The sequence below is a fragment of the Denticeps clupeoides genome, chromosome 2 (genome assembly GCF_900700375.1).
Source record: "Denticeps clupeoides chromosome 2, fDenClu1.1, whole genome shotgun sequence".
Lineage (NCBI taxonomy): Eukaryota > Metazoa > Chordata > Actinopteri > Clupeiformes > Denticipitidae > Denticeps > Denticeps clupeoides.
In genome coordinates, this window is record NC_041708.1 from 16,453,697 (window position 1) to 16,473,033 (window position 19,337).

General features: G+C 39.4%; 1 protein-coding gene across 1 annotated transcript in view; it reads right to left on the reverse strand.

Moving 5' to 3' along the window:
• Positions 1–1,116: 1,116 nt before the first annotated feature.
• Positions 1,117–19,337, reverse strand: part of cacna2d2b (calcium channel, voltage-dependent, alpha 2/delta subunit 2b) — a 32,674-nt gene continuing 14,453 nt past the window's right edge. The window contains exons 16-38 of the mRNA XM_028964798.1: positions 19,193–19,258; positions 18,975–19,049; positions 18,538–18,612; positions 18,128–18,199; positions 17,972–18,043; positions 17,819–17,880; positions 17,576–17,652; positions 16,888–16,948; positions 16,707–16,804; positions 16,504–16,594; positions 16,347–16,409; positions 16,150–16,253; positions 12,428–12,526; positions 11,462–11,553; positions 9,969–10,016; positions 9,672–9,743; positions 8,469–8,621; positions 8,209–8,261; positions 8,044–8,099; positions 4,986–5,112; positions 2,730–2,839; positions 2,525–2,607; positions 1,117–2,390 (exon numbers count right to left, since the gene is read on the reverse strand). Coding sequence (XP_028820631.1) covers positions 2,289–2,390; positions 2,525–2,607; positions 2,730–2,839; positions 4,986–5,112; positions 8,044–8,099; positions 8,209–8,261; positions 8,469–8,621; positions 9,672–9,743; positions 9,969–10,016; positions 11,462–11,553; positions 12,428–12,526; positions 16,150–16,253; positions 16,347–16,409; positions 16,504–16,594; positions 16,707–16,804; positions 16,888–16,948; positions 17,576–17,652; positions 17,819–17,880; positions 17,972–18,043; positions 18,128–18,199; positions 18,538–18,612; positions 18,975–19,049; positions 19,193–19,258 — 1,911 coding nt within the window. The 3' untranslated portion in view covers positions 1,117–2,288. The remainder of the gene's footprint in view (positions 2,391–2,524; positions 2,608–2,729; positions 2,840–4,985; positions 5,113–8,043; positions 8,100–8,208; positions 8,262–8,468; positions 8,622–9,671; positions 9,744–9,968; positions 10,017–11,461; positions 11,554–12,427; positions 12,527–16,149; positions 16,254–16,346; positions 16,410–16,503; positions 16,595–16,706; positions 16,805–16,887; positions 16,949–17,575; positions 17,653–17,818; positions 17,881–17,971; positions 18,044–18,127; positions 18,200–18,537; positions 18,613–18,974; positions 19,050–19,192; positions 19,259–19,337) is intronic.

The following is a 19,337-nucleotide window of genomic DNA, read 5'->3' on the forward strand; positions in this document are numbered from 1 at the left end:
ATATTATTATATTATTTTTATGTTTATTAATTCATGTTTATAAAGGAGTTTGTAACTAGACAATGTTTAGTTATGCTATATAAGGTAAACACCACCAGGTTACAAAATTGTTAAGAATATTTATTTATAATTTACTAAAGTAATCAAAAAGTAATTAAAAAAAATGTTACATTACTTTCACATAGTAATTTAAATACATTTTAAATACGGTAACTTGTAACAAATTACATTTCCAAAGTAATCTTCCCAACTCAAGTACCTGTTTAGTTCAGGTGAGTGATGAACATGTTTCACTCACCTGCACTTTTCTAAAACATTCTTCTGAAATGCTCTTTCTGATTAGTCTTGTTTTCCACATTCTATAAATCTTTTTAAATCAGTTTTTAACAATAAAGAGAAGGTGAAGTGATTGTCATTGTGAAACACTGCAGCACAGCACATGGTGACACAACGAAATGTGTCCTCTGCTCACCATTTGTTGGTGATTGAGTTGTTAGTTTCAAACCAAGGTAGGGCTGGTAGGGCTGAGGGGGTCAGAAAAACCTGGGACTTCTAGTGTTAACCATCACCCTTAGTGAGCAGTGGGCATCCATGACAGGCGCCCTGGGAGAATTGTGTGGGGACAGTGCTTTGCTCAGTGGCACCTTGGCAGTTTGGGATTCGAAATGGCAACCTTCTAATTATGAGTCTGTTTCCTTACCTTACCAAGACTGCCCGAATAAATAAATATTTCCTTGTCTCATCTGCAAAGCCACATATAATACTGACAAATGTTTATTTCAGAAAAAACTAAATATTTTCTTAATAATACAGGAAAGCAAGTGTAGATGCATGATTATATGTCAAATGTTATTCTGAGCACAAAAATTAAGTTAGACGACAGAAGTCAGATGACTTCAATTGCCAATTGTTGAAAGGTCTGTGCTTTTTTTGTTCCTTCCCCAGACCAACTTAAGTGCCTTTTGGCAAGAATTATGTGCAATTGTAAAGCAATTATGAATTATTGCCTTAACAAATGTATACAATACCAGGAATATATTTGTCCCTAACTTGAATACATTTGTTAATTGAACACATGTCTACATTCTTAAATATATTATCAGACTTGATGAGAACTATCTGTGTCAACATTTTATTATTCATTTCATGCTTTACAGACATTTCTAAACTTTGAAACACTTTTTTGCCAGTCATTATGGAAATGTTTGTAAAGGTGTCTACAAAAATTTTACAAAACGTAAAATTAACTTGTGCTTCTTTGAAACATAGTGAAGCTATCCAGATCATGCATCAACCATTTCATTTCAAAGCTCAAAAGGGAAACCTAAAAAAATGTTTTTAGGGGGTCCCTTTTTTAATTCTGCCTAGGAGAACAATTGCATTGTGCTCCTGAAGCAGTTTAGATTCATATAAAATCCTATGGTCAGGAAAATTAGGACTACCTTTGTCCAGCATTCAATTAAAATCACATTCTGAAGGTGGCTTTAGAGGCAAACCATACACATCTGCCATAGGCTTGTCCTGCTGACACTGAATATCACTTGTATTCAGACAGAAAGAGAACACTTTATTTGTCAGGTGGTTGGTCTGAGGGGCCAGCAATAAACATAAGTGACTATGTCCATTCAAAATTGGCAAGACCCTCCAACAGATGGCCCAACTTGGGAGTAGTGCACCAAGGCACAGGAGTGTGGCTCACCAGGCAGATGAAATGCACACCTTTAAAAAACATTCTATAAATGTCTGCCTCAAAATTGTGTGAAAATATTTTGTACATTATTATAATTTACCAAAGAATGGGCAAATGCAAGCCACCAGGCAGCAAAAATAAAATAAGATTAATAAAATACAGTGCATTTTCTAAAAACAAGCTAAAAAAAAGGCTTTGCCTTAGCAAACAATCTTCTAGGAGCTCTTTTAAGACAGGTTGTCTACAGGAACAAAAACAAACAACTGCACAAAATTCATAATGCACAATATTATATTAGTTCATATTGAGATGTATGTTTGACCACCATCTTCTTCTTCTTGGATTTGGCAAGCAAGGTTTAGAACATATCTGACATTTATGGCAGCAAAATTGTTGTTTAAAACATACATTTTCTACCTTTTTTTCTCATATTCAGAGAATCACAGGTGAGGCACCACATTGAGCAGTTAATGTCATCACCAGTCTCAGATGATTTTCAGTCTTTGCAAAAATAGTTCCAGCTCTTCAGCTGGAGATACAGGGAGAAAACGGGGAGGGGAGGACTGAAGGTGACATGAAGCAGGAATGTCATTTTGAGTTAAGGACTGGCAATGAGGTAATACAGGAAGATCTGCACAGAGAGCAGTACTCCTACTGAGGCATGTATGGAATGTCCCCTTCCACACGCTGATGTGTTCTCCTGATAGAGATAGAGACATTTACACAATAAAATCAAGTGTTTCAATTACACAGTTTTTTCCCCATGAATCTCAAGAATACCCCAAATTGAACAGTGCTCTGGCACAAAGAAATTGAAAAAAATAACATTCTTACCATTATGTTGTAGTCAAAACACTTTGCCGGGCCTTTCCTATAGCGTGCTGAATTCAAAACTTCACACGGGATCTCTTTCTGAACTGCAGCATGACGATTAAGGATAAAGTAGTCATATCTCCATTCAAGACCTTTCACACAAAATAAGCTCAAATGCAGGTAACAGCATCACAAGCAGTACTACAGAACACACATGAAAGGATACACTCTGTCCTGACTTGTGTGAGTCTCTCCACTTCACAGGACCCACACGGTAAGGTCTCTGCCACCACAAACAGCAAGTTGGTGTTTTCAATCCTTTTAGAGTGAAACAACCTTGGGGGGGAGAGAACTCATTTGAAGGATGTTCTAGTTCTTCGGTTCATTGCATCACCTCATCAATTATGCATATTTTCACATACAACCTGCACAAGATCCCTTTGGGGCACATCCCTTTCTCTTTATTTTTTTTATTCTCACGCATCAGTGGGGGGTGAGAGAACCCATCCCGTGCTCAGCAAGCTGACACCAGAACCAAAAAAAGTTTTTTTGGACTGATTATTGTCTTTTGACCCCACCTGCACTTCTAAACCTCTCTTTCAGGAACACTGCCTTGGACTGACAGATTTTCTGGACCCTGAACTCTGTCTGCCCCTTGACACTTCACGACCTGCTGAATGGATTGCTTCTTTGGTTCCAACCCCTGTCTGGCTCCAGCTCCACTCTCCAGCGCGCCCCACAGCAACATCCCACAAGACGGTAATTGGACTGCTGCTTTTCTTACTCATGGTGTTCCTGTAAGCAGAGCTGACTGCTACCTGTTCCCATCATGAACACCAGCTCCGTCTTCACTGTTCAAATCTCACCACGGCTAATCGGAAGCATGTCCAATCCAGCAGCATGTCTGCTATTGTGCCCCCCAGACCTGGCCCTGACATGTCTAATAAACCTGCACTGGTATAGTTTCCTCTGTGTGCAGTGTGACAGAAACAGCATTTGGCCACACTTTATCTACATGTTAAACTATCTGGAATAGGAACTTATTGTTACAACCCCGGATCTCTGATAGCACAAGTGAGGTATCTCACTGTGGGAACATGGCCTCTTGTGTTGTTCCTTGTTCCTGACTGGCTTGCAATTGTGATGCATGTGCCGAGTTGTGACGCATGATCTCCACTAGCCAGAGCTTCCACTAGCTTCACTGGCCACCAGGGTGCAATTAAAATCATTGTGTACCCCCTGCCCTCATCCTGGTCAGGGTCGGGGCTATGAGAGTGTCCACCCCCTGTGACGTGCCCTGATCCAGCAGTGAGAAAAAACAGCAGGCACTACAAGTTCTCCACGCCTCCAACAGCTGGGTCACCACCTCGCTGTGGTGTTCCACTCTCCATACCAAGGGACAACAAATCTGCACCCAGATTCATTGCGCCAGGGACATGAGTCACATGGGACCAGGACCAGAGGGCAGCTTCACAATATCATTTTGCATGTCAATGGAATTGTAGCCCCCAAGGTTTGTTGATATACGCCACCACCATGGTGCCCTTTGGGAAAGTCGGCAGGAGCTGTTACCCTCAAAGTGAGACATGGTGGCCTCTCTGAGGACCTACAGCCAGGGGGTGCTGAGCTTTGCAGCTGCCCTTTTGCAATCATCATGCAGGTCCATACTGGCGGTCGCACCTCTCAATCCATCAATGCTGCTGCACTTTTCCACTGGCACCATAGGCTTTGCAGCCTGCACTGGGGGCATGAGGGACTCATTGTCCTTCTCGTTGGAAATGAGGGCAGCAAACTTGTCACCAGAGTCAGACTCTAAGGCCGTGGCTTCACATTGAGTTGCCGTGAGGCTACTTGCCGATCAGTGAACAAATAGCATCATGTTGTTCACCCCAGCTGGCGGCAGGAATTGCATCCAGGCTGCACTCCGTTGAGTCTTCGTGTGGGACGGTGGTTACTCCCAGCATGGGGTCTCTTGCAGACAGACTGGCACACCAGCCTGAGCCAGAGAACCAGGCACAAAAAAGCCCATGCTCGAGGATGGCAGGGCGGCCTGGGTATGTTATAGCTTGAGGCACGTTGAACATTCTGAGAGTGTCTCAGCACAGCGTAGCATGGTGACTAGCTGACAAGGCTACTGGAGACAGGCTAGCCATGAAGAAAAGACTTGATCTCACCCGACGTGACGGTGGAAGTTAGCGTTCAGCGACCGAGGTCTTAACTCGTTCTGTAAACAGTTGAGCCAGCCTGCGTGTACCGAGGCTGGAGTAAGTTTCGTCCGAGAGCGCAAATAGGTAAAAGACTGAAGCTGTGACCCGCGCGGCATATGCGTCACAATTGCCAGTTAGTCGGGATTGGCGTATTGGAATAGTGCTTCTGAGTAATGACACAAGAGGGTATGTTCCCACTGTGAGATACAAAAACGAATACTTGAAAAAGATATCACCTAAATATATTTTTATATATTTCATATATACAAGTTTACCTGGAGCAGTTTGCACAGTCCTGCAGCATGTCATATGAGTTGGTGGTGTTGGTGAAATAGAACTGACTGTGTATGGTCACACAACTGCCTGTCACCCTGGAGGCTGCAGCATCAGCCAGAGCATCATCTAAAGGAAAAACAAAAACACAGATATTCATTCCAGGGTTTTGTAGAAAATTGTTTATAGAAATACCTGGATAATTTAACTTACATAAGCAAATCAGCCAGATAAAATGTAATGGCTACATATAAACATATACTTTGTGGTGCAATACACTTACTTAATGACAATTTGAAAGAAACCGAATATAACACTACACTCCCCAGCCTTTTTAATTTGTGATGGTATTGAACTGCACGGAGAGAGACAGCACAGGAAGAAAGAACAAATGTCGGAAGCGACAAATAACCCAATTGCGGGGCAGTGCAAATGGGAGGATGAATCCCCTCCGTTTGATTTAGGAGCATGAGACATTAAATGAGACGTCACAGTTCAGGAAAAAGGGATGCAGGAGCAAGACAAAAACAAGGATCAGGCTTAGTGGTAGAAGAGTTGCAGAGTGCAGGGCAAACAATGACTGAGCGACGAGAAGCCGGCACTGCCAGTTTATATAGGGAAAGCGCCACCCTGTTCCGCATTCCTACAGTCATGTGACCAGAGTCATGTGACAGTAGCTTAGTTGATAGTCTCTTTTGAACAGCAGTTGTTGATGTAAGTCTAGCTAAACAGGTATGAAAAAAAGCACTAATCTGCTAGACAAAAGTGCCTACTAAATTCCATAAATGGTCAATGAACTGCTGGTGACCTGAAGTTATTTTTGTGGCAAATGCTGGTTATGACAGTGAGAGTATATGCAGTGTACTACACATATCCAATAGTGCATTGGAAGCGCACAGAATCCCTTGGATTTAAATACCCTATTTTGAAGTCCAAGTGCAGGAACATGTAAAGAACATTTTTTAAGGTGTATTTGTGCACATGGCACATTGCGCATAAAGGCGGGAACATGTAAAGAACATTTTTTAAGTTGTATTTGTGCACATGGCACATTGCACATAAAAGGCGGGGCTGAGTATTGTACCATAAGCACACAAACGAAAGATGCCATGAATTTTATTTTCCCTAATAGGACAACAAATGCAACAGGATTCATAATCTGTTTAGTGTGTTATGGTAGTATTATAGCTTACTGTAGTATTGGTAGTATTAGTATTGTAGTATTATCACTGTTTACTGTGTTACAGTAGTATTACTGCTGTTGTAGTACTTTTATATATAGTACTATTATTGATGTTTATTGCATTCCTGTAGCATTATCACTGTTTATCACAATACTGTTTATCACATTACTGAAAGTGAAAGTGAAGTGATTGTCATTGCAATACACTGTAGCACAGCACAAAAAATGTGTCCTCTGCTTTTAACCCATCACCCTTGGTGAGCAGTGAGCAGCCATGACAGGCGCCCGGGGACTATGCTTTGTCAGTGGCACTTCAGTGGCACCTTAGCGGATCGGGATTCGAACCGGCAACCCTCCTTAACCACTAGGCCACCACTGCCCCTAAGGCCACCACTGCATCTAAGACCACTGTAGTAATTACTGTATTATCGCAGTTTACAGTGTTACACAGTATTATCGCAGTTTACAGTGTTACGGTAGTATTGTAGCTGTTTACCACGTAATGTGTTGCTGTAGGAGTATCGCTATTTACTGCATTAAAGTTGTTGTTTATTGCATTAGTGTAGTATGTAACTGTTTGGGCCCTTGTGTCTAGTGAGGGTAGCTCTGGCTAAGCATGACAAGGAGGCAATCCTCATACCACTGCATGGATTTCCATCATACTCTTTATGTATGTGTCCTCCATTATTTCCATGCCGTGACTACCACATTATTGTAATATTATTGATGTTTATGGAGCTTCCATAGTCGCCGTTTACTGTATTTCTGTAGTATTATTACTTTACCATGTTACAGTAGAATTATCGCTGTTTAGGATATTGTGCGTAATTCCCCTTACTGTACTCTCACTGAAACTGAATCCAGCATCTGTCTCTGGCACCCATGGAATCTGCGAATATCCAGATGTTCCTTTTATGTCTCTCAGGTGAAGGGAAAAAAAATAAACGGTGCAGATTTTTTAATGCTGCATTTATTGATGAACTTACAGCAACTGGGACATCCTGGTGAGAGAAGCTCTAAATGCTGGAATGTCCCCGCAGTGACCAATTCAGCTGTGCGTTTAGTGTGACCGTGAAGGCACAATTCACCAGAATTTGTTTTACTGAGGTCCAGACCCAGAAGCTGGCAGAGATGGTCCACGACCTGCCGAGAATGGTGTAACTTAGTTTTATACTCTTTCGTGGTCAAGTTTAAACAAGACCACGTCGGTCTCACTGCCGAATCATATTAATACAGAAAAGCAATTAATAATAAACACATGGCACTCACTAACAGGAGAACTGAACACAAGATTTGTGCTGATTTTAATTTTAAAGTTATATTAATTATATTATTTATATATCAACTACATCATGATCATATTTCACTTATCAATGATGCACATTTAATTTATTCATGTATTTATTTAATCTTTTAAGTATGTGTGATATGATAATATTCAATATAAGTAATTCTCTTTATTTATGTCATAGTGAAACATGGGTTTCTTGTGATTCATTTCTGTAAAAAAATACTTAATTATTAAGCACAATGGGACTGGAATAATCGTTTTGAGCCTTGCGCCGACTTTATTTAAATGCCCACTCCCCCCTTGTGAGCTAATTTACATAAATCTCCTCTTCCCTCCAACATCCCACCTTTATGCGCAATTCACATAGACAAAATTAGGAATCCGCCAGCACCTGGCACTTTCCTTGACTCAAACACATAGTGCTGTGCTTTGCACATGGACCAAAATAGAGATGTGTTTTCTGTCCAAATGATCAATGAAAAAAAGATTTCATTTTCACCATGTTGAAATCATCAGGTTGATTTCTGCATAGTCCTAAGATGTAATGGTCCCTACCTGCCACACCTTATCTCTCATATATACAAACCTGCATTATACCAGCTGTTGTAGACTAGCCCATAAAGAAGTTGCTGAAGCAGTGACCTAAAATGACAACAAGGTGTGCTTTAATGAGCTCTTATGAGGATATTGGGAATATATCTAATATCTGCATGCTGATATATTAGTAAGAGAGATAAGTAGTGAAGTTTACCATGCTGCGGCTGATGTCCACCAAGCCAATCGTAGCAGGTCTGCTATGGAGGGCTACATAAACAGACATAAAAAATGTTTATGAATCAAATGACTGAACAAACCTCATGACATTAATGACAAAATAAATAAGTTTTGAAATTCAACAAATTCAAGTGACTATAAATATATCTAATACAAAAGTGTTTGTATCTGATGATATGATCTCTGATGGCATAGTTGTGCTCATCAGACTGCAGGCTGGGTCCACTCTACACTCACCACAACAATACCCCTTGGCGCTGCCCCAGTGTGGCTGCTGGTTGCTGGTTCACAGGTTGACTGGTAAAGGAAGGTCTGGCGCCGAGCAAAGATTGAGTTATTATACAATGCATACATCAGGTAGGGGTCCACATCACCAAAGAATATGCCCACCTGAAAAAGATGTAGAAAAACCACAGAGTACATTTACTGTTTCTACCTTAAAAAACGTATAAGATCATCAATTTCACATATAAGTTGAAACACAGTTATTTACTACAGAAACAGTTGTGTAGGAGCGTGGGTACCTTTGTGGGTAAAAGCCAAACTCTACTACTAAGGTGAGATGGTGGAGGACAGTTTAATGACACGTCATACACCATGGCAAGACTGATTTCAAAGCCGACTGTGGGTTCATGATGTGCAAGCACATAGAAACTGACAATGTTGAGATACAATGGTCAGATGAAAATCTTATCAAGCTTATTAAATTGTCCAGCAGTGCCATCAGCAATGAACTGTCAGAAACTATTGGACACCATCTATTGTTCAAGAAATTCTGGCCAGAATTGGTCTTCATGAAAGAGTTACACCCAAAAGCCATACCTTTCAGTGACTGAACTATGCACAACAATATAGGAACTGGGTGGCCTGAGTAAAAAATGCAGTGGCATATGTGTAAAGAGTGTTTTGGCACTGCAATTCTGCTTTGCTGTTCAGAGAGCGGCATCTCAGACAGTCTGATCTGAAATTTGTCCCGTTATGTCGTCATAAGGGGAAAGGTTACCTCCCCTTTCTCATGCTTTTTCCACCCAGAGATTTTCCCACCCATCCCCTAAAACATTTTAGGCTCCGAAGAAACCAAGGATTAATGCTTCCTGTCTGTGCCACACAATGTGGTTGATGAACGGTGTTCAACTTCTATTGTCCGCACTCCTCCTTGTCCCGCATTTCTCCTCCTAATTAGCATTTAAAGCTACACACACTGAAACAGTGCATCCTGGGGAAATCTCATTGTGTGGCTAAGTCTGAACCAAGGCTGAATTTCAGATATAGTATAAGGGGACCAATAACCAATATTTAATATATAAATTATAAATAAAACCAATATATAAAAGCAAAAAAAAAAAATCATTTCAGATACCATTATAGCATTTTTCACACCTGCATAAAATCTTTGCACAGTTCTGTACGTAAAATACATAATTCTTGTATATTACATACTTTTTTCCAATGATCCTTTTGATTGGACATGACCAGGAACCCACCATCATCGATTAGGTAACAGAGCAGGTCCTGGAAAGCAAAAACAATTACAAGTATTACAATTACAAATACAGTTACTATTGCTATTGATGTATTGATTGCTGATGCCTGTCTATCTTCTCCTTCTCCTTGTATCTGTTCAACTGAGCTGCACTCTGTGTAAACTGCACGGGGAAATTCTATTTTATGTTGTTATTGCTATGCTTCCTATCTTGGGATTTAGAGATTTTAGTATTTCTGTATACAGAGACTTACATCACTGTTTACTTCACAGTCCATCTCACAGCTTCCAGAGCGGCCACACTGTTTAAAATGAATTTAAAAAAGCGAATATATTAAACATAATAAATATTATGTATATTTAAACACTAGATATAATATATAGTGTTTAATTACAGTGCTAAAAAAATAAAGGGAACACTTAAACAACACAATTCAACACAACTCCAAGTCAATCACACTCCACATGAAATCAAACTGTCCATTTAGGAAGCAACACTTAGGAATCAATTTCACATGCTGTTGCACAAATGGAATAGACAACGGGTGGAAATTATAGGCAATTAGCAACACATTCCCAATAAAGGCGTACAACATCCGCCAGCATGAACTGTTTGGCAGAGGGTCAGTAATGGTGTGGGGTGACATTTCTTTGGGGGGATGCACAGCCATTCTTGTGCTCGCCAGAGGTAGCCTGACTGCCATTAGGTACCAAGATGAGATCCTCAGACCCCTTGTGAGACCATATACTGGTGTGGTTGGCCCTGGGTTCCTCCTGCAAGACAGTGCTAGACAAAGACAGTGGATGCTATGGACTGGCCTGCCTGTTCCACAGACCTGAATCCAATTGAGCACATCTGAAACATCATGTCTCGCTCCATACACCAATGCACCACACACTCTCCAGGAAACTGGAGCAGGAGATCATCCACCATTTCATCAAGAGCATGTCCAGGCCTTGTAGGGAGGTCAAATGGGCACGTGGAGGCCACACACACTACTGAGCCTCATTTTGACTCGTTTTAAGGACATTTGGATCAGCCTGTAGTGTGTTTTTCCACTTTCATTTTATGTGTGATTCCAAATCCAGACCTCCATGTGGTGATAAATTTGATTTCCATTGATCATTTTTCTGAGATTTTGGTGTCAGCACCTTTGACTATGTAAAGAACAAAGTATTTAATAAGAATATTTCATTCATTCAGATCTATAATGTCTTATATTTGTGTTCCCTTTATTTGTTTTTGAGCAGTTTACATAGTGTGGTGCACCAATTAAAATATAAGTTACAATCTGGGCTGCACTATATACAGCTTCTGCAGTTTTTTGCATCACGCTGTGTAATGGAAAAATTTAACTGAAATATACTATATATAGGAGTAAGGTAAATGAAATCATTCACTCATTCACTCACATATCACATTTTGCTGAAACAAACATGCAATCCCGAGCCACTAAAGTGCTACTGAGGTGCCACTGAGCAAAGCACCCCCCACACACTGCTCCCTGGGCACCTTCCATGGCTGCTCACTGCTCGCTAAGGATGATGGCTTAAATTCAGATTACACATTTTGTTTCACAATGACAATCGCTTCAATTAATTGAGTGTGAATTTGTGTTTCTAATTAATAAGTACAATTCATTCAGTCATAATTGATAGCATTAAAGCAGATTTTGACTGTGATTTGACAGCTAAATTAATTACATAAGTTATCTGGAGTGAAATAACAACTTGTATTTTAAGTTACCTTATGAGAGCCTTGGCGATTGTCGGACACATTGCTGGCCAAAATCTTGAATTTGTCCACCCACGCTTCTAAATCCAGCTTCACACCAACCACTGAAAAACAAGAGAAGACAGTGACAGATATACACACATAATATATACACAAAATAATCACATATGTCTGCTGTGGTGATGCGCCAATCTGAGCTTTTCAGCCAACTGCCAATCACTGGATATGCATCATCACGATCACAATAATTTTCAACCCATAAAATATTGGTAATACAGAAAAAAATGTATATGCTCTGATAAATTGTAATGCTAATTGATTAACTATAATTTCCTTGTATTTGTTACGGTTATTCATCGTTCAAAAATGTTAAAAATATATATTTTTACGATATAAACCTGTATGGAGGCAGCCTGAATTCTGTCTTTCACTGTCTAGTGGTATACAGTGAAATCCTGTAGTCGTCACAAGGGAAGACTGAAAATTTCATTCAAGTTATTGTAGCAGTAAATTTGGGGAGGTCCCATCTAATAGCAGTAGTAGTAGTGGTAGTAGCCTAGTGGGTAACACACTCGCCTGTGAACCAGAAGACCCAGGTTCAAATCCCATTTACTACCATTTTATCCCTGAGCAAGACACTTAACCCTGAGTGTCTCCAGGGGGGTCCCTGTCACTACTGATAAGGGCGTCTGATAAATGCCATAAATATAGCTGTGACCAGTCCATCGATGATAGATGCACATTAAGATATGCCTAGCCAATGTTTGATTAAAAGCTAAATATCAAAATTGCAACAACAATTTTTAAAATTGAAAAAATCTTTAAAGAATCAAAGTAGTTTAGTGATGTGAATTAACTGAGTAAGCTGCTCTTGGTCAGAACTATTTTTTTGCACATTGCTGACTTTTAATTTTGCAAACATCATTATAGCACTGTTGGGCTTCAGACACAAGCGCCCTGATTCTGGTACTCATGTACCTGCAGGCTTGAAAGTTCTCCCCCCAATGGCAACTTCCACAGCAGTGCTGATCAGGATGCCCAGGGTGCCATTCTCTGAAGTGAGCTGGTCATCCATGGCTTAGAAAATAAACATCAAGAGATAAAAATTTAAGCAGGTAAATGCATTTTAATACAAGTTCAAGTGAGCTATATTTTCATTTCAGATACATATGTCACGTCCCTGTCGGCTCCGCCCCCCCGACACGCTCACCTTCCCCGGAGTATTAGCCTGTATGTCTGGGACTCAAGGACATTCATTTTGATATCTTGGCTGTGTGTTTAGAGTTGTTGTCCTGCTGAAAGATGAAATGTTGCCCCAGTCTGAGTTCAAGTGTGCTCTGGAGCAGCTTTTCATCCAGGACGTCTATGTACATTCCTGCAGTCACTTTTCCCTCTATCCTGACTAGTCTCCCAGTTCCAACATCTGCCACCACCATGCTTCACTGTAGGGATGGAATTGGTCTGGTGATGAGCGGTGAATGGTTTCTTCCAAATATGACATTCACATCTGACCACTCTATGTGTCTGTGTGTCTGCGTGGCGTGTCATAGGCAACTTCCTAGATTCAATCCTATAGTGTGAACTCGGAGGTAGCCATTCCCTCTCTTCTCATAGTAATGAGTGTCAGGTGTGGCCTGTAATGTCTCATCACCTCATTATTGAAGCGATGGTCCAGCACTCTACAGTCATTATCCAACATGCTAATTGAGGCAGTTGTTATGTGTCCTCTCTGGTCTGGTGTGTGCAATATATATCTATTTGTTCCTGTCTTCACCCCTGCAAAGCACCAGCCAGTTACCTGGGATGTTTACGTGAGTCTCTCCAAGACATAGGACTTTGGGGGAAAGGAGGCATTGGGGATCCAAACCACAAGCAATACAAGTCAGAGACTGAGAGAGGGGGACTTTATTCACTGTGTGTGGCATGGTGGCTTATTTTTCCATTATATTTTGGTTCAAAATCCTCTGACTCCATCTTCCCTTTCCGCCTCGGTCGTGACAGCCTGATTGGTGGATTGACTGCAGAGATGGTTGTCCTTCAAGAAGCCAATATCTCAAATATAGTCTCACCAATATTATGTATACCCTTGTTGTACCAGGCTTGAAATCCTTTATCAAGCAAAGATGGCTGAAAATGGTGATTATTTGATATGGGAGAATATACAAACATGCTCTGAATGCCTTTTTATAATTATCTCAGAATATATAGAGTGATTAAGTTCCTATGTCACATCTGTGCCTGGCTCTGCCCCCCACGACACAGTATTTGGTAACATTTACTCCCAAATATATGAAGGATTGAGTTGCAAGTTTAAATGCTAATTTGGAATAATTCTCTGCATTTTTGTTAATGGTACACTTTGTAAGTCGCTCTAGATAAGGGCGTCTGCCAAATGCCGTAAATGTAAAATGTAAATAAATACTCGCTTTTACTGTAGTTAAATTTATACCTTGATATTTTTTTAAACGTTTCCCAGATAGATAGAACCGCAGGATTGGTGATATATACATGCCTATAGTGAGACCGTATGTATCAAGCCACCGCCCATATTAACTTTGTATGCAGTCATTGCTTCTTAAAGCTATGGAGAGTGGCTCCACAGCTAATACAAATAGCAGCAGACTTAATGGGTCACCCTGCTTGGTCCGTCTATGTAAAGTAATCAGAGGAAGTTGAATTTTGTATATATTAGGTCAGTGCATATTAGTTTGATTAGTTTAATAAAATTAGAGCTGAATCCAAATCTATGTAGTGTATAAGAAATATTTTCAGAAATAATCTAAGATATTAGATTCAGGGGATGAGGTACAAAATGTGGTATAGATTATTTTAAACACCTCTGATTGAAATAGGACTGTCTGTTTTAATAAATCCAGCCTGATCGTCTGAAATTCCAAGGACTGATTCAAGGCAAAGTGCAATAGCTTTAGAAAATATTTCACCATCACAATTCATCAGACTGCTCTGTAAGATGAATAGTCAAGTGGATCCTTATTATTCTTCAGCAGTAATGTGATAGATGTCTGATGTAGCGTAGGTAGTAGTTTTTCCTTTTCTAGTCCTTCATTTTAAACTGAGAGGAGAAGTGGGTAGAGCTTCAATGGGGAAACCATCTGGACAGGGGGGATTACCACTTTGCATAGACATTCTTCCTATCTTCCTGTGTAAGTGATTGATCTAATTTTGACAGTTCTGTGTTCAGTAGGAATATTTTGATTAGTAAAAAAAATGGCAAGTTGGTGTTTGAATCTGATGTATATAGGTCAGAACAGAACTTTATTAATAGTTTGATGATCTTTGTTTGTCAGGATTGGCCACAGCTGATGTTTCCAGTTGTAGCCAATCAGGACTGCTTTTTATTTGTGTTTATAAAAAAAAAAACCCTTGTTGCCATAATGTCCCTCCTCTGCGCTTCATTCCCCCATCAGCTCACCGTCGTGACAGTTTAACAAATTGCGGGACTGAGTAATTAGTCTTTCTACTTCTACTAAAAGAATCCACTTCATTTTGTAAACTTATTCAGGAGAAGGAGAAGCCAATATAATACTGTTCAGAGTCTTAATTCTAGATGACACTTCATGTTATGATGAATTTTCCTAATATATTTATTAGGCGAAATAATCTGTAATGTATGCTTTGAGTCTTCTTGTTTGTATGAAAATAGAAATCTGTTGGTCCTGAGACCCAACTGTACAAAGTCAAGGTCTGCCAACAAAAGGATAAACCCACCACATCCGTCGTGACCTTTTGAGATGGGAGTTTTAAAGTCATTCTGATCAGGGAATGATCGTAAATCATTATTGGATTTTATTTAGAATCTGTGAATAAGTTTAGAAGAAAATTTTCCACCAGAAAGAAATCTGTCCTGGAGAAACACTTATGTACATTAGAAAAAAACAATACTCCCTTTTAGTAGGGATTTTAAATCTCTGTGGGTCCACTAATTTGTGTGTGTCCATGAAATCTTTTGTGCTGGTTTGGTTGGATGTGATGCAGAGTGAGAAGAGTCATCTAAGGATGGGTCCATTACCATTTTGTAGTTACTAGAGAGTATAACGTGATAACAGTCAGTCATAAAATAATAACATAAATATTAACCAATATCACAGGGAGTTGATATAACTTCCCCAATACCATTATGTATCTACCATTTTAGTACCTACCAGTAGAGCTGCTCCCCTACTCTTGTAATCAAACCTGGAAATATCTGTCCCTCCAGTCTTTGTGGATCCTGATTTCTTTGTTTTGGAGATGGGTTTTAAGGCCCTTCATATTCCAATTTATAATATTCAAATCTCTGTTGTGTGGGATTATATTGGAGTTAGCTATTAGATCTTAGAGCTTGAAATCCATCAATGTTCCATTTGTTTGAGCAATATCTATGATCAACCAATGCAAAATAAACTAAAAAAAATACAATTAATTTACAGTTACATTGAACACAAAATAAACAGAACCCCAATGCCTTTAACTGGCAGCCTTTTATCAATTACATAAGCAATTTTAGCATTGTGAAAATTATTATTGTGAAATCTTCCCTATCGCAAGAATATCCTACTTGCAAAAAAATTATCAACATCAGAAGTGTGAACATAACAAATTTAAGGTGATTGTACATGTTTATAATATTCATTGCAAATAGCAAAAATGATTGCAACTATATTTTGCCAACTTGTGTAGTTGTCTAGATAAGAACTCACATGTGCGAAGGGGAACACTAAACACATAGCCCTTGTTGTCCAGGCTTCGACGGTAGTAATTGGAATTGAAGGGCTCAGGGTCTTCATCCCATGATTCAGCCATTCTGTGTGATACATGGAATAAATATTATCAAACAGTTAGATCCTACATCCACCCTCCACTCCTGCACTGCATTGTGCCCCTTCAACTTACTCACATTTTGGGGTAGACCCGTGTAACACCACTGTCTGTAGCTGCAAATAGGGACAGGAAGCCATATCTGCAGTAAGAGAATGTGTATGACTAATTCCAGCAGAAACAATTGCACATGTGCCATTGGTGTCCAAGTGGTATGTGGAATGGCAGATGCTTACGTGTTCAGGTCCTTGTTCTTCCAAACACTTGTAGCTAGCTGCCAGATGATTCCAGAGTCTAAAAGCAGGTTGTGAATGAGGCCAAGATCACCTGCTCCCATGATTACAGAGACAGACAGACAGAGAGAGAAAGAAAGAATATTGCAGCAATGCCATTCCTGGTCGGATAAAGCTATACAGTTTTTCTAAGCACTGTTACTCACATTCTGCTGAATCAGGTGTTAGATTCACCATGAAAGAGATGAAGTCTTCTAGGAACTGCGTGTTATTTTCAGCAATGAAAAGGCGCTTACAGTATTCCCTATAAAACATAAAACAACAACCTGGCATGACATATAGGCTGCCTTCAAAATGAAATGAAGACATTGCAGGGACCATTAGTACCTGGGTGCCAGGAAGACATGTCCAGCAGATTCAAAGGAGTTTGGTAATAAAGACTGTAAATCTGTAACAGAGGAATTGTTCTAGATCAATATGGGCAGATTATGAAACAGAAATAAAGACTAACCTTAAAGCAATAGGTGGAACACTGCATGGATACCACAGGAACTTCACAATAGACGTAACCGAGGCCAGGCACAATCACAATTATTGCACAGTGAATGCACAATGCACTTTAAGTTGGAATCTCTGCACTGTAACTCACTATTGTAATTCATTTGATTTTACTTAACATTACATCCTTCTTCATGCTGTCAGTGCAGTTTCCAAAGCCACCATCCAGTGATGTCTGTGTGTGTCTTATGATCTCCTCGAACATAAATATTGGCTTGCATTTACTTTTTGTACTACCCTTATTCCTCTTTTATTCTATTTAAAAAATTCTAAGTATAACCGCATGTCTTAAATTTGCACTATAGGCAAAATATATGTACACTTACAAATGTAAGTATATCTGACACGCAGACAAAGAAAGTAAAGTGATTGTCATTGTGAAACACTGCAGCACAGCACACGGTGCACACAATGAAATGTGTCCTCTGTTTTTAACCAATCACCCTTGGTGAGCAGTGTGCAGCCATGACAGGCACCCGGGGATCAAGCGGATCTAAACTTTCGAACAAATACTCACACTGCAGCTGCAGCATCACATCTCTTAGGTCTGCCTGAATGTAATATTCATTATACGATGGCAGTACCAGGCCCAAGCTGCAGGGGTCAGCATCACAGAGAAAAAAAGAATACTTCACAAAGTGTGCATAAGCCAAGTAACTATTCACTGGGAAATATAGCATTAATATTAAGCAAAACTCTTTTTATTAAATACTTTTTAAACTAGTCCAGTCAACAAAGAAGCACTCTTAGACTACCTCACCCGTAATCTGTGTCATTGATGGGTGTCCACGTGTAAGTCCGTATTGCCTCATCAATGTATCTCTGCAAGAATGTAGAGATAAAACCTCTCTAAAAATTATCTAAAGCTTGCACATGCATATGAATATTACAAAATTAATTGTAGGCCACTTGCCTCATCTATTGACTTGATCAGTGTCTTAATAGTCATTTCTCCAGGTTTGCCATCAATCATTTGTCGCCGAATCTAGAAAATCATATGAATTAAGTTATTAACAGGAATAAGAGTACTTTGACCTCTGGCTTTTACACATAAATATGTTAATTATACCTCCTGTTTTCGGCTGTCCTCTACTTCAGCCTCCAGAAAGTCCAGTGTAACTGGCTCAGGGAAATCTGTAGCCTGGAGAAAGACAGTCAGTCAGCACCTTATCTACAAGTGCATTTGTTTATAAATCACAGAATAATTAATAAAGTAAAAAGCATATATTTTGGTGAGTACATATACATTCTGTATATACAATCTACTAAAAAATGACAGTGCCCTGGACCGTGTTGTTCTAACTTACTTTTGGTCACTACTAACCACTGCACCAGAAACACCTAATTCTGTGCTTTTCAGTTACTTTTCCTTATATTTTACCTGCTGTTCTATCATTAATATTTCCACCCCTTCATGAGAACTCTTGCAACCACATCAAGTGTTTTCATATTAAGAAGGACAGTAAAATCATAGCAAACCTTTGTCTGCAGGTTTGGATGGAGCAGAAGGTAACCATTTGGGTCAATTGCAAAGACATATCCATTAGCCCCAAGCTGGAAAAAAGTGGTAAATATAATCCTTGTTAATATTATATACAATATTTCATGATGTTGTTATGTCTTATTGTGAGTACCTTTTTTCAAATACATAATTAATGTATGCATTTATGCATTATTCAGTAGAGTTCCAAAATTCCAAAAAGACTGGCCATTAGTGGCCCATTTGTAAATTACATTTAGGTGCATGTAAATTCATGACCACACTGGACTCAAATCAGTGCAATTAATTATATTGGAAATGATCACCAGAATTGCTATCAAGGTATGAAAAAATAAATGTGTATTTGAAAAATTCAGCAAAAAGACAATCCTTTAAATTAAACTTCAGCAAAGTGTCTAATGAAGTTACAACCCACATTGTATCGAGGAGTGAGTTTCTTGATTTCATCAAGGTGAATGTCAATGCCCATTACACCCAGAATGAGCTGGTTCTGGAGACAAGTATGGGAAGAGATAATATAATTTTAATCAACTCAAAATTTAATATTTTTTTGTAAAAGAATACTAAAAGAATTTTGTATCAGAGCAGTTAATTGTTGTGAATAAATGTGAATAACATGAATAAATCTAATACCTGTGAGTTTCCATCTGAGGTCAGGTTAAAAACCGGCATAGTCCCTGTCACCACCAAACCCAGACCCTATGATCAGCACAGATAAAAAGGATTTTTAATTTGTTTTTAATTGGTTTTAAATTGTTACTTCACAAAAGCAGAGATG